The 23,102-nt window shown below is 45.8% G+C and overlaps 1 protein-coding gene across 5 annotated transcripts in view; it reads left to right on the top strand.

Annotated features, from left to right (window-relative positions):
- Positions 1–23,102, top strand: part of FHOD3 (formin homology 2 domain containing 3) — a 427,145-nt gene that overhangs the window by 32,745 nt on the left and 371,298 nt on the right. For all 5 annotated transcript variants that reach the window (XM_054583546.1, XM_054583548.1, XM_054583549.1 and 2 more), the window contains exon 2: positions 21,568–21,674. In XM_054583546.1, coding sequence (XP_054439521.1) covers positions 21,568–21,674 — 107 coding nt within the window. The remainder of the gene's footprint in view (positions 1–21,567; positions 21,675–23,102) is intronic.

The raw sequence follows: 23,102 nt of genomic DNA on the forward strand, positions 1-23,102 counted from the left end.
GAGGTCAGGTCTCAGAAGAAAGAATGTGGTAATTGATTAGTCATGTCTACCGGGGGGTTTGTAGGGTTGGGTTTGCCATTCCGGTCCTGGTTCTGGTCCTGGAGGACGGTTCTCAGCTGACCGAGGGCTGTCTGGGCTGCAGAAGGGCTTGGCATTCCCCATACACCAGTGGGGTATCATGCTGTGTGAACCAGGCACCCACACAGTGAGATTTGGCATGAAGGTAACCAATTTAAGTGCAAACTAAATCTATAGTGTTTTGTAAAGAAAGTCACAGGTTTTCTCTTTATACTTTAGAGGTGACCCTTAATGCCATCGTGGTCTGTGTTTTACATCATGGAATGAATTACACAGAAGCTGCTAAAAAAGTAAAAACAAAGCATCTAAGAAAAAATATCCAGAGCAGTGGGAGATTCCTTCACTAAAAGGAAGTAATATTTGTGAAAGTATTGCGAGCACCGTAAAGTGCTCTATAAATGCAAGAACTTACTATTCTGTGTTGTTTGAGGAAAACCAGCTCAGCCGTCATGCTAACAATGGCAGAACAGACTTCATTAGGACTCTTCCTTCCTACAATTAATTACCTACTTTTGAAACCTAAAGAGACCCTCTGAGGATGAGCTTTGCCTGGTCTGGATGAATTGCTTGCTGGTGAGGGTGGGCTGAAGCCAGGGACCTTTGGCCTTGCAGGGCCCGTTGTCCATCATTTTGATGGCCAGTTTATCCAGTAGGGATGCAGCCCGTGAAAAGTTGGCTGTGGCCTCCGGTGCTTGTGCGAATTGGCTTCGTGTGCGGAGGCCAGCCTGGTCACTGAAAATGATGGGCCTGCTGGGCAGCCTGCTGTTTAAGGGCACATTTTCCTCCCAGCAAGGCGGCCTCCCTGGGAAGCCACATCAAGGTCGGGAGGGTCTTGGTGAACGCAGATCAGAGTGTATATTTCTTTCCATCACGGTCCACTGGACGCTCAGTACCAGCTGGTGAGTGAGTGTGGGGCTGGAGCAATGAGGGAGCACTGAGCCCACTCCGGGCAGGCCTGACCCTACCTCTGCCTTTGGGAGGTGACTGTCCCTGCTCCCTCCCGAATCCCTCCCCTGCCCTTGCCGACCTCATTCCATCCAGATCACAAATGCTCTGAGTGTCAATCTCTTTGGAAGATTTTGCTGCTTCTGATTTATTCCAAAAAGGTGTATATCCAATTATTCCCTTTTTTTTAAGAGGTGAAAAATGATAAACAATAAAGTACAAATAATTTTCCTGTTGGAGTTTGATAGGAACAGGCTATGAAATATCATCCTTAGTAAGCATCCCAGTAACTTTCGGGTTGACAGAAAACTTCAAGAACCTTCAAGAGGAGGGTTTGCGTTATTGTTCTTGGCTTCCGTATACTGTGCTCAGTTGACAAAGAAACAGGACTGATTGTCACAAACTGCACTGGAAGTTAGTCTAACTTGTAGGGGCCCCTGTTCCTCTGTGTGTGTCATTGGATGACATCGATGTCACCCAGTGACAGATTCGGGGTTTGCCGGCCGGTGCCATGTGCAGGTTTTCCCTGGGGTGCCCGCTGGGGACAGTGCCCCGGGTGCAGAAGTGTGCATCCACTCAGGAGGGAGGAACCGCGCTGTTTACTATGAAGCGGGGAAGTTTACTATGAAGAATTATTACACTATGATGAAAGAGTAATGACAGGGTGTATGAGAACTCTCTATGGAACCCCAGGGCTGAGGAGAGGGACCCAAGGAAGGACAAACTTGGAAGGGCTTCAGACCTTGTTGGGAGTGTAGTTGGCTGCACTGGATGAGAGAAGTTTGTTGGTCTAGCTGGTCTGCGGTCACTGGCCTGAGCTCCAGGGTTCAGGTGGGATGGGCACGCTGCTGGGTGCTGGTGCGGGTGCGCAGTGGGCGTGAGGCACCCATGCAGGCAGGAGGTCTGGAGCACAAGGGTCTCAGCCCAGAGGCCGTACTGTCCGGAGGACCCCAGGCGACAAACCCAGGGGGAGGCAATGAGCGAGCAGAGGGTCTCCAGGTGCCAGTGTGGGCAGGAGGCCTGGGGCCCAGCGCCGGTAATGAGAGGGCTGAGCAGGGCTGTGAGGTCGCTGGGCGATAGCACATCTGGGAGTGGAGCTGGGGCAGAGCCCCCTGGGTGTCCTATACCAACCCCCCGCCCCTCCTGCAGCCCCCTTCCCCGCCAGCGTCCCTCTGACATCCCTCGGCTGAGGAAGCTTCATTAACGTTGTGCTGCTGTCACGGAGAAATGCTTGAAGGAATTCCCTTTATTATTGCAGAGCGTATAGGGAAGGGTGAGTTTGGAGCTGAGAGAGAAATACAGTTATAACTGGCAACCTTGAGTCCCTCTTTCCTGCAGCACCTGTGGCCGCAGGACACCCGTGAGAATGTACGATGTCCTTCCTCTGGGCTGCCCCGTTTGTGTCTCCAGAGTGGCTTCCACAGGGGCTGGCTCTCCTTATGAGACCACGGCTTCCCCTTTGGCAGCCAGGGCTGCTGAGGGCAGAGGTGGAGGAGGGTCGTGACCCTCTCACAAGACTGCTCAACAGCTCATTGGAAGGGTGCACGTGTCAGGGACCGAGCTGCTGCCAGCCAGCGCTCCTGCCAGAGGTGTGCTTCCCGACTTGAACTTGAGGCGCTGTGGTTGGCAGAGTGGCACCTCTGAGCTCACAGAGGGTGCCTCCCTCTCTCCCTCTCTCTTCAAGCCAACTGGAGGTGCCAAATGCTTGGGGGACGTGTGTCTCCGCAGTCCTGGACTACTGCTCTGGTCACAGCGTAGGCAGTTCCTGGAAGGAGGGTTGCTCTATTAGCACACGTCAGGCGTGAGAGCAGGTTCTGTGGGCTGGACCAGCTCTCAGGCTCATTTGGGGAGGGTGGACATGCCCAGAGTGGTAGGTGCCAGGTTTAGGTTTGGAAGGGCTTAGGCCTTCAGTATCTCCCTGCCTGGGCCTCGGCTCCTGGAGGTTCTGACTTAATAATTGATCTGAGATGGGCCTCTGGCATATTGATGCTTTACTAGCACCCTGACCCCGCTGTGTGGTTTGAAAGTGCAGCCAAGGGGAGAATGCTGGTTTGAGACCATCTCTGCCTACTGGGACGGCGACACCACTTGGCTCGTGCCTCTCACTTGATTATTGCCTGTGAGCATTTTGAAAGCAGAGTGTTTTTCATCTTTTCCACGTATCTGTCCCCCAACCCTGCACTTGGCCAGTAGCAGCCTCGGCAGAACTTGCACTGCTTTGCACAGCCATTGGTGGTAGAATCAGTGGAGTCACAGGTACCTGCAGCTTTATCTCAGAGTCAGCCCCAGAAGCTTGGCCTCCGCCTGTGAGACCTCACTTGCTAGACTTTCTCGGGGTCCAACTGTCACCTGCCAAAGGAGGGAATGAGGAAAATCCGTCTTGGTGAGGGTGGCTGGGGAGCAGACAATGTCCACTGGCTAATTTTGACTTGGAACACTTGGCCTTCTGCCCTGTAGGAGTGGTAATTTGTCAACTTGAGTTCTTCTCCAGGAGTTCATTTACAGACTGAAAGGATTCCATGTTCTCCCCACCTAATTCGGGGAGATGGATTCAAACCATTGAAAAGCTAATCCAGAGGAATGTACGATTTTGCCCTGTTGGGTTTATAACCACTTCTGCCTGGGCAGACTCTAACATGAGCTGTCAGGACTGTTTCCAGATGCGAACAGTCCACCTCTTTTAGACAGTCCACTTGTCCTCCCTGGAATGTAGTGGGGGTGGGGGGTGGGGGGCGTTCTTTGTCTTTGTTTGGCAAACCCTATCGCAGCAGTTCGCAGAGTGTGGTCCTTGGACCAGCAGTTCCAGCATCTCCTGGGTGCTTCTTAGGAATACCCCTCCCCAACATATTCAGACACTCCGGGGGCGGGGCCAGCATTCTGTATTGTGAGAAGCCCTTGGGTGACTGATACCCATATTTGAGAACTGTTGCCCTACCCAACGGTCAGAGCCGGTGGGATGGATGCCCTAGTATCCTGCAAGTCCAACTTGACCTTTCTTTTCTTTTTCTTTTTCTTTTTTTAACTTCCAGGATTTTATTCCTACCCATCTTTCCTTTATTCATGCGTGCCTTTTGAAATAACATCTGTATTCCTATCCAAAGTCAGATGTCACTTCCTTCATGATGTCTTGCCTAAACCCCCCAGCAGGTACATCCTCACTCTCCTGATGGTATGTGCTTCCCCCCACCCCACACACACACTTAAACCTTCCCTGCACGGGGTCCCCTCAGAGCGACGCCAGCATCACTGGGCTGTAGTTAGGAATGCAGAATCCTGGCCCTGCCCCGCCCCCTGAATTGTAATCTGCATTTCCCAAAATCCGGAGGTGATTTCTATCCAATTGAAAGGTTAGAAACACCGATCAAATCACCTGAGTGTACTAAAATAAGTAAATACTTTACTGATTACATGATAAACAATACTTATGCAGTAGAAGCAAATGGGAAATACAGAAAACCCCAGAGATTAACACTAACAGGAGCCGATTCCCTGGGGGCTGTCATTAATGGACCCGTCCACCTTTGTTCTAGGAGGAGCTACATTCAGACGACACCTGTTTTTCAGACAGGTGTCATGCATTAAACAACAGCTAACACCACATCGTGCATAAAGGAAGTGTTCAATAACTTTTTAAGGACGCAAAAGAGGGAATTTAAGATTTCTCTGCTACTAGAAAGGCAGAGAAGCTGGAGTTCCTGGCATGTTATGGAGGTAGATCCAGGCTGTTTTGGACTAAGCTTTTCACGGCTGCAAAATCTTGGGTCGTGACCAGAATGACTCAGTCTGAAACCTCCATGGCTGGCTTTCCTGAGGGACAGTGAAGCTTCGTGAGAAAACGCTGCATGCAGCTCTCGGTCATGGTCAAGGTGCTCTGTACCAAGAAACCCACTTTCTCATCTACTCTGAGAACTGTACCTGGTAATGTGATGGTATGTTTTACTAGAATTCTCCAATGTGAATGAGGCGGGGGATGGGGAGAGAGGGAATCATTTTGCCTGCCACTCTGGCTCAGAGCCTAGGGACTAATTTAATTAATCCTGTAAGGATCCCAGAAGCTGGTGAGAGACACTCCGAAGCATTTCAGAGTCCACCTTTAGCCCATTCAGCCCAGCATCCCTGGCTGTGTGCCCTGTCTTTCAGGAGCTGTGCCTGAGGCCTGTCCCCACCCTCATAGACCTTGGGAGCAGCTGCACGTCTGCAGAGCCTGGTTTGGGTTCATGGATGCACATGGGAGTCATCTTGTAGAAATAGCTGTGACCCTGGAGTTCTAATCTCAGGGTTCTAGACCTGTCCTGCACTTCTCAGCTCTGTCCCCTTTGTCCAGCTTTGCTAGGGCTGTGTTTGTCCTGGGTAAGTGCCACAGACGACGCCACGGGGAAGTGCCCCGCTTGCTCTGTTTTGTGTGGATGCTCCTGTGCACATCACTGTTCTCAGTCTCCAGGTGGGCAGAAACTGGGTGGTACTGTGCTCCCTGCAGACTTCTGTGGCCAGGGAGTTGTGGCTCCGAAGTGCCAGCACAGGGGATGTGAAGTGTGAATGGCTCCAGCCCGCTCGCCATTACTCTCCCTGAGCAGGCACGAAGGTGTGTGACAGCCAGGTGTGTTTGTGCACGTGATGGCCTGGGCATCTTGCCGGGAGCCTGGAGGGTGGAGCGACTGGATCTCTCGTCAAAGGGAAGTGTCTGTCAGGTTCATGGGAAAGTGTGGGAAAAGGCCCCTGCCTGAAAGCCATACAACTCAGTCACTGACACCACCTGAGTCTGTCCCGACCTCTACACCCTGACCCCGGCAGCTGACTCCTTAGCAGGGCAAGGGCTCCACAGGGTGGGGCGGCAGGGATTCCAGGTGGTGGAGTTATAGCTTTCCAGGCCGATGTCGTATGGAGAGGAGTGATGCCATCCAAGAAAGATGGCGTCAGGGTGTGGGAGAGGGACTCAGCCCAGGGATCCCGGCGGCCGCCCTTCGGCTCTCTCCCCAGAGCCACTGCCCTCAGTCTCTTCTCACATGACTCTGGTCCACTCTGCCCTGCCTCCGCCAGAGCCCAAGATGAATGGCTGCAAACAAGATTTTGTGGGTTAGTCCTTTAAGAGTGCGCCTGTGCCTCTAGCAGACTGCTGTCTCTCCCTGGTGGACAGAATCCCCTCGATTTTCAGTCAGATGTTATGTGGGCGCCTCTTTCTGGCTGTGATGCTTTGGGCTGGAAGCCCAGCTTGGGGTTGAGACCCCACTTTTTGCCGGGGAGCCTTGCAGCTGAGATATCCCTCTGGAATCTCGGCAGCCACCCATGGCAGCCAGCCCTTTTTGCAGCTCCACCCTTCCTACCAGCATGGATGCGGCTTCTGTGAAACCTTGGTTATAAGACTTCTGTTCGACTGTTGATTGTTCTATATCTTAGTCATAAATCCAGTTTGGTTCTGGGAGGGGAGGAGTGTAACTTTCACCGACTCTGCCACCATCTTGGATCCGCCTGGTGGTGTCTTTTTTTAAAGCCAACATTGTATTGTAGTAGACTTTTTAGCTGTAAAGTGTCTCTAGACTCCAAAAGATGATGACTGATCCGAATCTCACAGTGATAATCTAGAAATTCAAAATCTCACAGTGGATATTCACTCACCAGAAAATATACTATGTTTTCTTTGATACCAAAAACTTGATCCTCAACCATCTTAGACTGAAAGTTATTTTTGAATCCAAGGTCCAATTTTTCAGACTCCCAATTGCACCAGTTCAGAGCATACCTAGGCTCATATACTGATAATACCGATTTTCGGTGACAGAAACGCACATCCTGCACAATGAATGAGATCCCAACCCCCCAGACCTGGTTGCAGCGATAGCCCTGCTGCCGGCTGCTGTGCAACGTGAATAATCCCAGAAGAGGTGATGACTTTTTCTTTCCAAACATTTATCAGACACGACTTAAAAGAGGACAATATGTTTGTGGTTTTTCAAGGAATATTTACTTGGCGCACATGGCGTCCCAAATGGAAGTTTTTCCACTTTCGCTGCCTTCCGCGTGCTGCTCTTTGGAAGGCTGTCCTTCAGCGCCTGGCGGCTCCCGGAGAGATCTGTCTGAGAGATGTGAGGTCTTCTGCTCAGGAGCAAGGGCAGTGGTTTTTTTTTTTTTCCTATTAAAAATGGACAAGTTGTAATTTAGAAATACATGGATGCCTGTGGATTTTTAAATTGGATTTAAAAAGCTGTGGCAAGGAGAACAGAGGTCAGCCTTTAATTACAGCCCTCACCAGCCCTGTACTTTGTCATGCCAAGTAGGGGAGGCATCACTGTGGAGCAGGGCGTCAGGCATCTCACGTGGACTCTGTTTGCTATGGCGACGGAAAAGGGGGTACAGAATGGGGCAGCAGATGCAGACTTGGGTGCCTGGGATGCTGGTGATCTTACAGGTGGCCCCAACCTCAGTGAAGTACTGAAGAATAGTGTGTTTTGTTGAGGGGTTTCCGCTGATCACTTAACTAGTCTAGGATCTGATCATGCAGTTCCTGCATAACTGGGGGAATAGAGTGGAGTAAAATACTGGCCGATTCCCTGCTGCTGAATTTGAAATCCTCTGGTCATTGAAAAGAACACTTGTGTCATGTGTGGTTGAAATGAAATGAAGAAATGGCACATTTAATTATAGAGTGTTTGAGAAAAAAAGGCCTTTGAGCTATCTGAGTCAGGTTCCAGACAGTCACGGGAACAGGCCAGGTGGATGGCGACCCAGGGGACCTGGGTAGCACGTGCCCCGAATAAAGGGTTGGTGCTGCTTAGCCTGGCATCCCTGGGCCCAGAAGGGATGGCCCAGGATTTTGGGATCTTCCCATTCTTCCAAAGAAACTGGAAACTTGGAATGTTATGTAAAATCTCTTTTAAGTTTTGGCAACTAACCAAAAATATTTCAAAGTGCCACACAGGCCAAACTGAGGGCATCAGTGAGCTGCCAGCTTGCACCCGGATGTCCGCTGGGCTCCCTCATTGTATGGATGCGATAACCAGCTGGCTCCGGGTTCTGCCGCTGGCTGGATGGCAGCCTGAGGCGTGGAGGTCCAGCCTCCTGCATGTGGGGCTCTTTTTCTCCTCCTCCCAAGGGCCATTTATGGGCAAGCCCTGGAGTGATGTGGATGTTCAGGGCTTTCTGGCCAGAGGGCTGTGCTGTAGTGTTCTGGAAAGCTCTTCCTAGAAGTCCAGAGTCACGGCCTGCTGGGCTTCTCTGAGCAGCGGCTCCTGCTCCTGGTGTTCGTGTCGCACATGCCAGGTGGAGCTGGATTCTTGGCCTGTTTATGTGTGTTCCTGGGATATCAGTGGATCTTCCTTGGGTGGTGGGTTAATCTCCACACACTTGTATCCCAAGGCAGGCTCGCTCAGCATGAAGAACACTGGACACAAGTGTGGTGGAGGAGGAGGAAGGAGCTGGGGACTGGGTGAAGGGGGTAAAGTTCCAAAGAAATTCAGAAAACCCCACCTTCCACCCACCCCAGGTTTCTGCTCTTAGACCTCAGCCTAATCTGAGGCTTATGCCATCCTCCACGGGAGCTAAAGTTAGGTATCTTTATTCTCAGAGTGGGCCCTAGACCCCTGCATCAGATCACCTGGGGTGGGGGGGAACCAGCAGTGTCCTGAGTCCCTACCCCCCTCACCCTCAGAATTAGAATATTGGGTTTTGACTGGGAAATCTCCCTATTAGACACACTCCCCCAGGAGGTTATTGTGCACATTGAACCACTGTTCTAGGGATGGCAGAGACACTGGGCAAGAGGGCCTCCCCAGTGATAGGCCCCACCGCACAGTATCGCAAACAGATGGGAGAAACAGGCAGGTCCACTGGCTGCTTCTGGCTCTCATCCCAGAAGCGAAGGCAGTGTTTGTTATGTGGTGGCCCCAGGGCTGGTTTTATAGGGCCAGGGTTGTGTGACCAGCGTTGCTGCATTGGGGTTTAATGCTCCGTGGTCACAGTTTTGAAATTCCTTTTTTTTTTTTAAGAAGGATGTTAGTTTTTTTATTAGTCTATTAAAATTTTTTCTAATAAAAAATTCTTAATATTTAATTTCTATTAAATTTATTGGGCTGACATTGGTAAATAAAATTATAAAGATTTCAAGTGCACAGTTCTATAATACATTGTCTTTGTATTATATTGTGTGTTCACCACCTGAATAATTTTATTTTTGACTTTGTGTCTTTGAAGTGAAGGCTAATGAAACAATGGTTCTAGAATTCTGTATCCTGCAAATATATCCTTCAAAGTGATGATGATATGACACTAGAAGCACAAACAACAACAAAAAAAATAGGTAAATTGTACTTCATCAAAATAAAAGCTTTTGCGCTTCAAAGGACACCACTGAGAAAGTGAAAAGACAACTCATAGATTGGGAGAATATTTTTGTAAATCATATATTTGATAAAGCACTTGTATCCTGGATAAATAAGGGACTCTTATAACTCAACAACAAAAAGACAAATAACCCAATTAAAAAATGGGTAAAGGATTTATTTTATTTTTTAAAATTTATTTATTTTTATTGTTTGAGTACAATTGTCTCCATTTTCCTGCCACCACTTTCCCCTGCCCCACCCACCCCCACATCCCACACTCAGTCCTCCCCCACTTTGGCTTTGTCTGTGGTAAAGGACTTAAATAGACAGTTCTCTATAGAAGATATGCAAATGCTCAATAAATACAAGACAAGGTGCTCACGATCCTTAGCATGGAAATGCGAATCAAAATCATGAGACAGCACTTTGCATTTATCAAGATGGTTATAATAAAACAACAAAACAAAATAAAACAAACAGAAAAATAGTTGGGGCAAAGTTATGGAGAAATTGGAACTCTCATGCATTGCTGGTAGGAATATAAAATGGTGTAGCTGCTTTGGAAAATGGTCTGGCGGTTTCTTAAAATGTTGAACATAGAGGTACCGTATGAAGCCATTGTTCTACTCTTAGTTATAAACACTCAAGAGAAATGAAAATATATATCTACACAAAAACTTGTACTCAAGTTGTTCTTAATGGTGGTATTCATAATAGCCAAAAAGTGGAAATAACCAAATGTCAATCAACTGATGAATGGATAAATCAAATGTGGTATATCTATACAATGGAATATTTTTTAGCAATAAAGGGAATGAAGTAAATCTCATAGCATGGATGAACCTTGAAAACTTTATACTAAATCAGCAATTTTCAACTTTTTTCACCTGGTGGCATACATAAACTACTAAAATTCTGTGGTATACCAAAAAAAATATGTATTTTATCAATCTGACAATAGGTATAATTTTGAATCATTCATACTGTATGGATGGCTGTTGTTGTGTTGGAGGCTGTCGCTTTTTTTTATTTGGCAGTCTAAGGGAAAAGAGGTCGGTACCTCTAACAAGTCAGGTATTGCATGTGTTAAAAACTCGGCATACAGGTTGAAAATCACCGCACTAAGTAAAAGAAGCCAGTCACAAAAGACCATGTATGATTCCATTTATGTGAAATATCTAGAGAAGGCAAATGTATAGACAAGGAAAGTAGGTTAGTGACTTCTGGAAACTCGAGGTGGTATGTTGGAAGGAATAAGGAATTATTGCTACTGGATATGTGGCTCCTTTCTTGGGTGATGGGAATGTTCTAAAATTGATTGTGGTGATGGATGCACTACTCTGTGAATATGCTACAAGCCAGGGAATTATACATTCTGAATGGTGAATTATATAGTGTGTGAAATATATTTCAATAAAGCTGTTACAAAAAAAAATGGAGGTGAAATGAAGATATTTCTAGAAAATAGAAACTGAGGAAATTTGTTCCCAGCAGACTCTCACTAAAGAGGGAAATGATCACAGATAGAAGAACAGAAATGCAGGAAGGAATGATGTGCAAGAGAAAAGGTAAAAATTGGGTAAATTTGAATGAATATTGACTGCCCACAACCATACTATGTATTGGAGTTCAAAACATTTTTCAATATCTCACAATGTATAGACTATATTAAAGTGGCTTAGTGTCCTTAAATTGTCTGGAAAGTGATACTCATTTACAGTAGGCTCTGCTGAGTTAGGAAGCCATGTGATTCTACATAGGGTAAATTACTAAAAAATTAATGAAAGAATGTATAACTAGGAATAACTAGAATAATAGAAAGGAAATATGGGATAATAAAGAACAGTAGATTAACCAAAAGATGACAAGAAAGGAAGAAAAAGGAACTAGAACAAGTCAATCAAATGCTAAAATATAGATTTACTTTTTTATTTATTTTTTACTAGTATACATTTCTATGATACGTGAACGTCATGTTGCATTGTGCCCCCCACCCAAAGTCAAATCATCTTCCATCACCACCTATGGGTCCCCCTTAGCCTGTATTCCACCCTTAGCCCCTTCCCTCTGGTAACTACCATATTGTTGCCTGTGTCTGTGAATTTCAGTTTTATATTCCACTTTTGAATGAAATCCTATGTTCTTAGCTTTTTCTGACTTATTTTGCTTAGCATAATATTCTCAAGGTCCATCCATATTGTCACAAATGGCAGTATTTCAACTTTTCTTATGGCTGAATAGTATTCCATGGTATATATATGTACCACATCTTCTTTATCCAGTCCTCTGTCAAGGGACACTCTGGTTGTCTCCATGTCTTGGCCACAGTGAATAATGCTGCATTGAACAGAGGGGTGCATATATCTTTGTTCAAATGTAGATTTGAACTCGAACATCAGAAACTAGTTTAGATTAATAGGTTTCAATTAAATACTTCTATTTAAAGACTAAGCTTGTCAGGTTGAATTCAGAAACAGTACATTCTACTTACAAGATGCACATCTTAAATACATGGGCACCAAATATTGTCAGTAAAAGACTGGAAGAAGGTACACCGTGGAGCGCTAACCAAAAGGAAGTGGCACAATTGTACTAGTAACAGACGACATCATCTTTACGCTAAGAAACATTGCCAGAGGTAAGGAGGAAGTCTCACAGTGCTAAAAGAATCACTCCACTAGTAAATATAAATAAACAAACAAACAAATAGTGACAGAGTAGAAAGGAAAAATAGGAAAATTCTCAGTTGGAGTGGGAGATTTAGAGAACCCCCCTATGGAGCGAGCTGATGAAAAGCCATAAAGACAGAGGAGATTTGAGAGTCCCTCTGAACAAACGCTGCCGCTGTGGAGAGTGCATTCTTTCCACTGAGTCATAGAATAAGTTTCAAGCAATCTTATAGAGTGGATATCATACAGAGTGTATTTTCTGGCCATAAATTAAGCTAGAAGTCAACAATAAAAAAGAGATTAGAAAATTCCCGAATGTTTGGAAACTATGTAATATACTTCAAAATAATCCATGGGTCAAAGAAGAAATTCCAGTGAAATTTAGAAAATACTTTGGACTGAAGATAATGAATATATGCCATATCAGATCTTGTGGGCTGTAGCTAAACCCTAGTTAGAAGGCAATTCTAGTTTTAAATGTACAAGATTGACAAGAAGAAAGACGGAAAAATCTTAAGATTTTAGACACCAGAAAAATACCGGCATCTTAAACACAAAGAATGTAAAAGGAAGGAAGAATAAAGATAAAAACAAATTAACGAGATAGAAAACAAACTTAATGAAAAAGCAATGTAATCAAAAGTTGGTTCTTTCAGCCCTGACCAGTGTGGTTCAGTTGGTTGGATGTTGTCCGGCAAAGCAAGGGTTCGCTGGTTTAATTCCTGGTCAGGGCACCTGTCTGGGTGGTGGGCTCGATCCCTGGGTGGGGTGCAACCGATTGGTTTCTCTCTCACATTGATGTTTCTCTCCCTTTCTTTCTCCTTCCCTTCCCCTCTCTAAAAATAAATAAGTAAAATCTTTTAAAAAGTTGGTTCTTTCAAAAAGACTAGTAAGTGAATAAAGAGCTGATCCTAAATTATTAGAGAAAAAAAATGGGAAAGTACCAATTACTAATATCAGGAATGAAAAGGGGACGCCCCTACAGATCCTCAAGACAAAAAAGTTAGCCGTTATCTTTAGGCACGTCAGTGAGCTTGTGGGATTTCAACTGCTATGTTTTTATTCACGCCAAGCCCCCAAATCACCTTTTCTACACAATGTCTCTGTTTGCTTTAGACACAAACATGTAAAAACCCCAAATCCCAATTTTATCCTATCTCCCTGCCTGCAGTAGCTTTTTGTCTAATAGTTCCCGTGTTTGTGAAAGGTACCATTATTTATTAATTTTCTCAGGCAATAAACCCAAGATTTTGCGCCTCTCTGTGGGATACCTCCACACTGGATCATCACCAAGTTGCTTGGGCTTTTCCTTTCTTCCTCCCCTCTCTTGCCCTGTATCACTGCTCTCCCTTCGCCTCTCTCCATTTCCACTGCCTTCATCATTGTCCCAGTCACCTTGAAATCACTCCCCATGCGCGCACTGGCCTCTTCACTTGCCTGCGCCTTCCTTCCCTGTCTTGCAAAGCTGGTCCTGCATGCTCCTGTCTACAATTTCTTGGCTCCTTGTTGCCCTAGAATCAAGTCTAAAACCCACTGGGTCCATGAGGTTTCCACTCTGAAGTCCTTGACCCTCTGTTGGGCTTTTGCATCCATCATACTTCAGTTCCCCATGCCTTGTGCTCCTTCCCCAATGAAAACAGGGACAGAAACAACCGAGGTAACGGATTCATTGTCCTCCTCAGTTTCCTGAACTCCCACTGGCTGTTGGTGGTCTGTTCCATCCACAGCCCTGAGTGCCCTGGGATCTGGCCTGTCATACTCCTGGCTGGGTCCCTCGGACATGGCACAGTGCCTGGCCCAGAGAGGTAGCATGGGAAAGGATTAGTAATTTGAATGAGTGAGTGAATGATAATGGATCAATAAGAATCCTGAATCTTAGTGCTGATAGTATTTTTCAACTTGACCGAAGTGAAACAAAATGGAAGAAGGTACCTGTAAACATAAATAAATATAGACCAGCCTTCTTCAAGAGAGAGGTTGAATGCATTTCCGTTATTTATTTAATGATAGAAAGGTCTTTTAAAAGAATTCAAATATTTACCAGATTATCACGCCCCCTCAGTTTAAGCGTTTAATGGGAGAATTTGGCAGAGACCTTTGCCCTTGGTTGGTGATCTCTACAATTTTGTTGACTCCAATAGAAACTTGGGGCTTGATTTGGAAACTGCCTAAATCAATTTCAGGATATTGCTTCTCTCACTGGGGTGGGGACCACTAACAACATAACTTATTCAAGGTTTTGGAGGAACTAAAATCCAACCGCTTTCAGGGTAAGTACATGCATACTACTTCATAATCCATGTATGCTGAATCTTCAAAACGATTCTCACACTTCCCCCTAGAACATTTACTGAAGTCCCTGTGATGTATATGTTGTTCCAGATGAGCCCATAGGGATTTAAAACTATTCTCGTGATTTGTTGGGATTAGCCAGCAGGGCCTATTTTCTTCTGATATCGTGTATATTAGGTACATTTGCTCTTTTCTTAAGAAAACCAACCAAGTGTTACAAGTATTTTTTTATATATGAAAAATGACCTCTTTGTATGAAAGGAATAATTTTTTATTGTGAAATGTATTATGCACACAAAGGGATAAATATGAAGCGCATGTCTAGTTAGAAGGATAATGAAATGAATGCCATGTCCTCACCGCCCGGTTTAGGAAACGGCAGAGGGCAGCCGCGCTTGTGTGTGCCCTCTGCCTTGCCCCTTTGCGGTGGCCGTTATGGGTAGGGGGCACCATAGTCCACAAAAGCTTGAATCGCTGAGCCGGGGTCTTGCCGGGGTCTTGCGTAGGTATCATCTAGGATCAAAGGGAACATGTGGCACTGCTTGCTGGGAAGCTCTCTTTCCTAACTTCTTTTGCTGGTCATCGAAGTCTAGTTTCTTATCTCTGCTGCCTTTAGAAGGAACGAGAAAGTTGAAGGAAGCCACAGTCTTCATGACTGCCTAGCAACGGAAGCACTGTCTGTGGGGAAAACGGGTGTCACTGAACCAGTGGACAGACACATGCTGACTGCCTTTGCCCAGCTCCTAGAGCTGGGATGAGCCCAAAGTGGGGTGCTCTGGGGTTCCCAGTCATCCCGGCCCTGGAGCTTCTCAGCCAGGAGCAGGGCCGGCTCATGGGTGTGTGACCTTGCAGTCAGAAGGGCCCTGTGCTTACAGCTGCTACTTTGAAAGTCTTCATACTTTTATCTCTGGATGTGCATATGTGAGTGAAGTACAATGAGACAAGAAACATGCTCTGGGGGCTTGGAGCTGCAACTCACCCCTCTTCCCCTTCCTGGGAGGGGCTCTCAGCTGACTGCTTCCCTACTCCTCTGTGTTCCAGGCCTTTCCACCCAGCAACTGCTGTTGTCTGTTGTCTGCAGATGGGCTTGGGCTCCGGGAGGGGCAGTGCAAGGCATGTATGTACGCTCTGTGGCATCTGAGGGCTGGGCATGGTGGTGGCATTCCTGCCTTGAGCTGGCAGTGCCATGGCACAGTCAGAGGGCACCTTGGTGGGGTGGGCACCTCTCACCCACTTCTGATCCAGGTACTGGGTACTTCGAGTATGAAATTGCAGCCCCTGCTGGCTGCCTGTCTGCTGTGCGTCTTTGCTCATGGTAAGAGATGGACTTAAAGGAACAACCATAAAATCTTTCTTACAAGTCTGTGGTCTGCTGGGAAGTTCTTCTGGTTGGGGCCAGCTGGACCGATCTCTGTTGGGCTCTGCCCTGCGTCCGTCGTCAGCTGAGGGGTCACCTGGAGGCTTGCTGATCCAGCCTGGCTCCCTCAGTGGATGTCAGTTGGCAGGCTGACAGAGGGGGCAGCAGGGGCAATTGGGTTTCCTGGAGGCTGGCTAACCCAGGCTTCTTCATGTGGTGGCAGAGGTCCAAAAACAGCAAGAAAAAGCAGCCCGCCTCAGTGAGCATGTATCTTTCAAGTCTCCGCTCTGTCACATTTGCCACCTCGTTGGCCAAAGCAAGACACAGGCCAGCCTAGATTCCAGGAATACAGAAAGAGCCACCTCTTGATGGAAGGAGCTGCGAAATCACATTGCAAGGGATGTGGGTTCAGGGACAGACAGGAGGAACCAATTAAATGACATAAGCCAATGACATTTATTTTAGCTTTTCTTTTTTTTCCTTTTTAACAATCAGCATATATTTTCCCACTTCTGAACTATTACCAAAATTAGCTTAAAGGATAGTCCTCGTGTATTTATAGAATGGTTCTGTGTAAATCTATTTCAGGGTTACAATAAATTTTATTGCTTAGACTAAGTCTCACTGTAGATCTGCTGCCAAACCCAGGTAATCATTAAACTACCCCAGTAACATGCCACTTCACTGGGTTAAGGAAAGAAAAGAATATAAATCCAGACGTGACATCAGCCTTGTTTTAGGTATGTTTTTTCTTCCCAGGGTGGTGAGCCTGCCCTTTCCTTTTGAGTGCAGTGCCTTCTTCGTAGGAATGGTCCAAAGAACCCCAGAGTGACTGGTGCAACCTGTCTGCAAGGAGCGGAGGGCTCTCTCTCTGTCCCCAGAGATCGAGGGCCCATTTCTGTGGTTTGCTTTGACCCGGGAGGAGTGGTGCAAAATTCCAGGATATTTGCAGGGGTCCCTTCTTGTGGATCTGTGACTGATTCCCTCCTGAGCACTCCACCCCCCACCAGAATCCTGGCCGCCGGTTTACAGCCTGCAACCTGATCTGAAGTCTTCCTGCTCTGCCACTGTCCCTGCCCCTAAACTTCCCTAACGCCGCACTTTTATAATAGCCCTGTAACGTTATCTTCCCACATGGCTCCCGGCTTTGTCTTATGTCCTGAAGTGCCCGGCAGTGTCCTGGCCACTGAGCCTGGAGCCAAGAAAGGAGTACAGGGGACATGCTGCCAGGGGATAAGGGTTGACATGAAAATTGTTGGAGTCAGGAAATTCCAGGGCCCTTAAGTCATTCGGGAAGACAGTTGACATGAGAGGCCAAGGGAAGGGATCATGTTGCCTCCGCATAAGTAGGAATTGAGGTTCCCGTTAGGAACTGGTCTGGCAGGGAGGTGTCTGAGTCCTTCACTCTGTAGGCAAAGTCTGGATATTTCCGTCTGAATCTTTATAATAACCACATTGGAATGAACCTCCACTCACGGCCTAGTCACGCTGGTGTGTGCTTTCATCACTGTTCCTTAGGTGTCCCGGACAAAACCGAAGAATCCATTTAGTGTACCTATCAATTGGTTTGTAAAAATGGTACCTAAAGCCACGCCCCAAAATATTGACACATTGTTTCAAGGCGTCAGTCTGGCAAAGAAGCCCTTTATTCTTACACCTTGGCTCATGTGATGGTTTAAATATTAATCTCATGAGCCTCAGGTGTGACGACGAGATGGCGTTTGTGTTGTGGGGCAGTGTGTGTTGGTTCGTTCCATCTCTTCCCAGGCAGCCCCTGTTGCTGGGACCTCTTTTGTGCCCACGTGTCCTGGCTCCCTATGGGCGGGGGTGCCTGACCTTGCCCCCTGGCTGTAGCCTCCTGTGAGGACACCACACACGCCTCTCCAGGGATTAAAAAGCACATATTCATCGTTACTGTTTTACTTGAAGGACTTGCTAGCACAAATGGCTAAACTGTTAAGCAGGGGGAGCCGGGTCACTGGTTTAGGAAGTAGTGGCAGCTTTTCTCCCAGAAGAGGGACTGGGCCAGTTTTATGGAGGAAGCCTGGGTCTCGGAGGCTGTGGCCGCTAATTATAGAGAAGGAATACAACTGAGGATGAACTTCCACACGTTTGACAGTTGGTTTAAATGGCTTTTTATTCTCTTCTGTGTTCTATTTGTGTGTCATTCTTACTCAATAAAATGATTTTTGAGGGAAGGGAGTGTTTATGTGTTGCTTGGTGCCCAGCCCGTGCCTGACATATAATTTTGTTCAAATTGAACCATGGAAATGGTAATAGTTAATGATGCCCTGAATGTGAGGAGAGGAATGTTGAGAACAGGCAGTTCTGCTAAGTGTTTGGGACTCGGTTGTCAGAAGGCTGGGGAGGTGCGGGGCTTCCTGTTGTGGTTCAGGGTTGGCTGGGAGCACGTTCAGACAGACACTTGGTGCGCCAGGGTGAGTGTCGAGGAAAACCAGATATTCACCTCGGGCTGCTGGGAGTAAAATCGGAAGGTATAGGGTGGAGAGGATGTGCATCATAGTCACGGTCGCCAGTAAGGGCTGTATCTGCTGGCCACCAGGGTTCCCCACTTCTGCCCTAACGAAGATCAGCATATGGCTGGGGTGGGTGGTTTGTGAGGGCTGGAAGCCTGGAACAGGGCCTCTCCGGCTTTCGTCCACTCCCTACTCTCTCCACTTTAGGCTGGGGGAGGGGCTTGAGAAGGCTCATTGATATTCTTGGGGATTTTGTAGCCAGTTGCTTAATATAGCCATTTTGAAAACGATATAAATGTACAATTAATAAGTTATATATAATAAATACACATTATATACATATAATAAAGTACACACTTCCAGTTATAAGATAACTAAGTCACTGGGATGTGATATACAGCTCAGTGAATATAGTCAGTAATATCGCAGTAACTTTGTACGGTGACAGATGGCTTAACTAGACTTATTGTGGCGATCACATCATATGGTATGAATGGTATCACATCATATCATATGAATGTTGAATGACTATGTTGTACAACTGAAAAGAATATAACATTGTATGTCCGCTATACTTTAATAAAAACAACCAAAACAATAAAGACAATAATAACGCCAAACATGGTGCTAATTGTTTTGTCACACTTTACTGACATCTCTTATAGCATGTATGGTAAACATGCTATGTACTGGTACATATGTGCTGCTGCATATCTTTTTGCAACTCCACGTTCAGTGACTTCTCGTTGTTAGCTTGACGTCGGCCGTGGTGGGAGTAATGGTACCACATGCACGCACACGTTCTGCCCCTCTCCACACCAGAGCAGCTTGTCTCCTTACTGGGTTCCCTCGTCAGTCCTGTCGTGGACCACAGCCTCACATGACTCAGACCCCTTGAGGAGAAGCAGAACCTCTTTATTCAAAAGCTTCTTTCTCTGGGCTCACCGGCTTCTAGGGGCCGAAGCCCAAGAAATTGTTATGGCTTGAAGGATTCGCATTATCGCCATCTTATAGGCTGTTGATTATATGAGGGATTAAAAATAAGCAAATGTGCAGATGCTATCCATCGAACAGACCAAATGAGCTTTTATTAGTTAACAACACCTGTAAGAGTTAAAAGCTAGAACGAACTGTAGTGAGCCCAGCTCTCTACATGGTCCAGTGTACATATTAACAGGTCCGGTTTCCAATGGAATTTTCCACCTAGAAATGATAGTCTGATTTCAGTCCTCAGGAGACCATTGGCCTGGGAGATGCCTTCTGCAGGAAGTCATTCCTTTCTGCTGGTTCCGCAGGTAGCTCCCTTGGGTGTTTCCCCAAGCCATGGGTGCACCTCTGACACCATAGTACCATGATTTGACCAATTTCATTCCTGGGTTTAAGTGCTTTCTCGGATCAGATGATCCATCTGCAAGTGCCAGTCAGGAATGCTGAACTTCACCAGCATACCCTTAGAGGACCACTTTGTTATTAGAGAAATAAAACAAGTGAATCAAATAGGATTAACCCCTTCAAACAACTTAACTAGGCATTTTTTTTTGCAAATAATAAAGAACAAATTCCTTTCATTCTGTTGAGGATGACCAGAAACACAGACCTGCGGGGTCTCTAATTGAAAAAAAAGAAAAGAAAAAGAAAAAAAAAACCCCTCATCAAACTATATGCTTAAAATCTATGCAATTTAATGTAAGCTATATTTGAATAAAGTTGATTTTACAAGATAAAAAAGAATCAGCAGCCTCTTATAAATGTTGATTCTAGACAAGGTAACAGTCTTCGTTTCTCTTGCTGAGGATAATAAGCAAAGCTTTTCTATCAAAAGAGACTAATTCCTTGTTTGAAATCTCTCTGTGGAAGTGTTATCAAATGTTCATTTAGATGTTTTAAAGTAGCCACATATTTGCCTCAACTTTAGGTCCATTCTCCCGTCATTTTGAAATAACCTTAACTCAGCAAGTTGATGAGTAAGAGCCACCCTACAGCCCGAGAAATCAAGCATGAACTTGGATTTCCTCATCATGTCAATTTTAACCTTTGGTAAAATTGTTTTCCTTTATTTCTATGTATATCAATCATTCTAAATGTCATGTAATCCTTCTGTAACTACTTCATAATCTTCCCGACTCACCACCACAAAGGCCTGTGCCTTGCTCTTGTCACTGTCCAGTGGAGGCTGGGTAGCGCAGGGCTTTGTTCCGGGCAGTGATTCAGGAACCTGAGCTCCTCCATCCAGGGCCCTGGTGGTTTCTAGGCTTTGGAGTCCTCCGCTGGCTCCTCGGTGCCTGGCTTCAGGCAAGAGAAGAGGAGTGGAAGGTTGCGCAGGGGGGATACGGCCAGGCCTGTCCGGGGCCTTGTTCCCTTTCGCCCACATTCCATTGGTTGGTACTCAGTTACATGGCCAAAGCCCAGTTATAAGGCTGGGATGTGAGGTCTGTGAGTCCAGCAGGGACAGGGAAGGGGGTTGACAAACACATGGTGTCACCTTGGCTACACCAGAACAGTCAGTTGCCATAAGCTGTATATTGTAAGACTGATATTTTTAAGTCCTTTGTAGGTGTCAGGCTACAGAGAGGCTCAGAACTTAGTGGCTAAGACCATGATCTTGAGCCAGGCGCCTGGTATCCAAATCCCTGCTCCATCATTTACCAGATGGGACATCAGGCAATGAACTCGGTTTCTCTCTGTGCCTCAGTTTTTCACCTGTGCAGTGGGGATGACAATAGAACTTAATATGGTTCACGTGAGGATCAAATGGAGTAACATATGCAAAATGCTTAGAAGTATGAATGGAATATAATTAATAACACCATTTATAGAAATACTTATATAAATAAGTATTTTTAAAATACGTTTTTAAAAACTGAGATTAGTAACAAAAGAGACTGCATGTCCTTTGTGGTATGTTGTAATTTGGATAGGTCGTCATCCAAACGGAGAATGTTTCAGTTCAGCTGTACAAATGTTTATTGAGCAACTATTAATTGTGTCAGGTATGAATGAATCTGTGTGAGTAGGCTCCTCACCGAATCAAAGGGAACAATGTGTTTTCCCCACCAAGTTTGCATTTAAACTCTGTGACTCTGAATCCGTGTTCACATCAACAGTGTGATCTTGGTTTCCACTCTCCAAATCCACAATTCTCCGGGGCCCCTCAGAGTGGAAAGCGGCAGCGGCCCGGTGCCCAAAGGGCTCCTTCTCTCCCCACCCCCCCAGCCCTACTTCTGTTGGGCCCTGTCATTGCCACTCCCTTCATAGGTGTCATAGCTGTCCACTCGCAATCTATTCACACAAACACACTATCTCTTCTGATTATGTTGGGAATTTTGGAATAATGCTTGATTTAAAAAACCACATGAGGGCAACATGAAGTAGTTCCTCCATGCAGAGCCCCCTTCCCAGGAGCAGGCTGGCTTAACAGGCTCTTTCTCTCACAGCTCGACGACTGCACGCTGCAGCTCTCCCACAATGGCACCTACCTGGACCTCGAGGCCACCCTGGCCGAGCAACGGGATGAGTTAGAAGGCTTCCAGGATGACGCTGGGTAAGAGCCACAACTGTACCGGCCGACTGGTCCTGACCGTCCAAGAAATGGGGGCACATTGGGTCCTGAAAATATTTTGCAGACACCACCATACCTTTGGCCTTGTCTTCACTCACGGTCACACAGAAAGAGGGGAGATGCAAGCAACACCCGTAGTCGCTGCAAACCCTTTTTGCATTTTGAGTAACTATTTTTTAAAAAATTCAATTACAGTTGCCATTCAATATTACATTAGTTTCAGGTGCACAGCACAGTGGTTAGATATTTATGTAGCTTATGAGGTGATCCCTCGTGAGTCTAGTACCCACTGGACACTGTATATTTGAATAACTCTTCTTGACAAGGCTACTTGTAGGAACATTTCTGGTATAGTTTAATTAAGCATATGGTATTTGCATCCTGTGTCCTTTTTTTAAAAAAGCCAAATATTATTAAATTAATATTTTCAAGATTTTGGTGGATTGACAACTGTTTCAAACATTGTTTTTAATGATAACTTCCTGGATGTTTAGTTTTCCTGGTAGATGCCCTAGTAGATCACTTTATATTATATCATCTTTTGAACTCATTGCAGTAGAAAACCATGATTAATTATGTTAATTAATATCAAGTCACTTTTAGCCTACATTTAGAATTGCTTAATACTTCTGATTGCTGAGTCTGAATAAAATAACATACATACAAAATCAAAGATGTGTACAGAAAGTAAAATCTCTGTAGGAATATGCCCATACAACCAGCCATTCCTATGTTTATTTATGATGCCCCCTGCCTCCTTCCTCATCCTTCATCATTCTAGAGCCAAGTATATCTCTGATTTTATCACCTTCCTCCTTAGAAAATTTCAGGGGCTCCCTGTTGCTTTCCAAATTATGTTCAGCTATCTTAATCGGATGGTGAGGGCCCGGGACCAAAGTGTCTTTGGCATTATTTTGCTTGAGTTAAAAATGTTACATTCAGATGAATGTTATCTGAGATGACTGATTTTTAATGGATGGCTCCAAAAAAAAAAAAAAGGAGGGGAGAGCTTTGTTAGTGTTAGTTTCCTACCTGACTCCACTGTGGACTGATGAATTCCTGGGTTTCCCCTGCTTTATCACCCATCATAATTTATGGTCCATTTTCCCTTAATTGTCCCTCTTTGCTGCTAAAACTCTACTAGATCAGAAATAGACCTGGCTGAATATCTGGTGCCTAGCATTTTCTCAACACCTTATAGGCACTTAGTGAAAATTGGTGGCCAGGTAAATGAGAAGATCCAGAATGGATTCCTGAATGTCATGACCATGAGCTCTAAGAAAACCAGGGTCCTTGGTAGGAACCAGCAAGTCTCTGTGAGGATGTCCTTCCTGTCTCCAGAGTCATTCCAAGGACCATACCAACAGTGTAGGGAAAACGATCTGGAAACTATCATTGGCTGTACGCACA

The sequence above is a fragment of the Pteronotus mesoamericanus genome, unplaced genomic scaffold (assembly GCF_021234165.1).
Source record: "Pteronotus mesoamericanus isolate MK-2021 breed Mesoamerican mustached bat unplaced genomic scaffold, CSHL_Meso_final contig_74, whole genome shotgun sequence".
In the NCBI taxonomy this organism is placed as follows: Eukaryota; Metazoa; Chordata; class Mammalia; order Chiroptera; family Mormoopidae; genus Pteronotus; species Pteronotus mesoamericanus.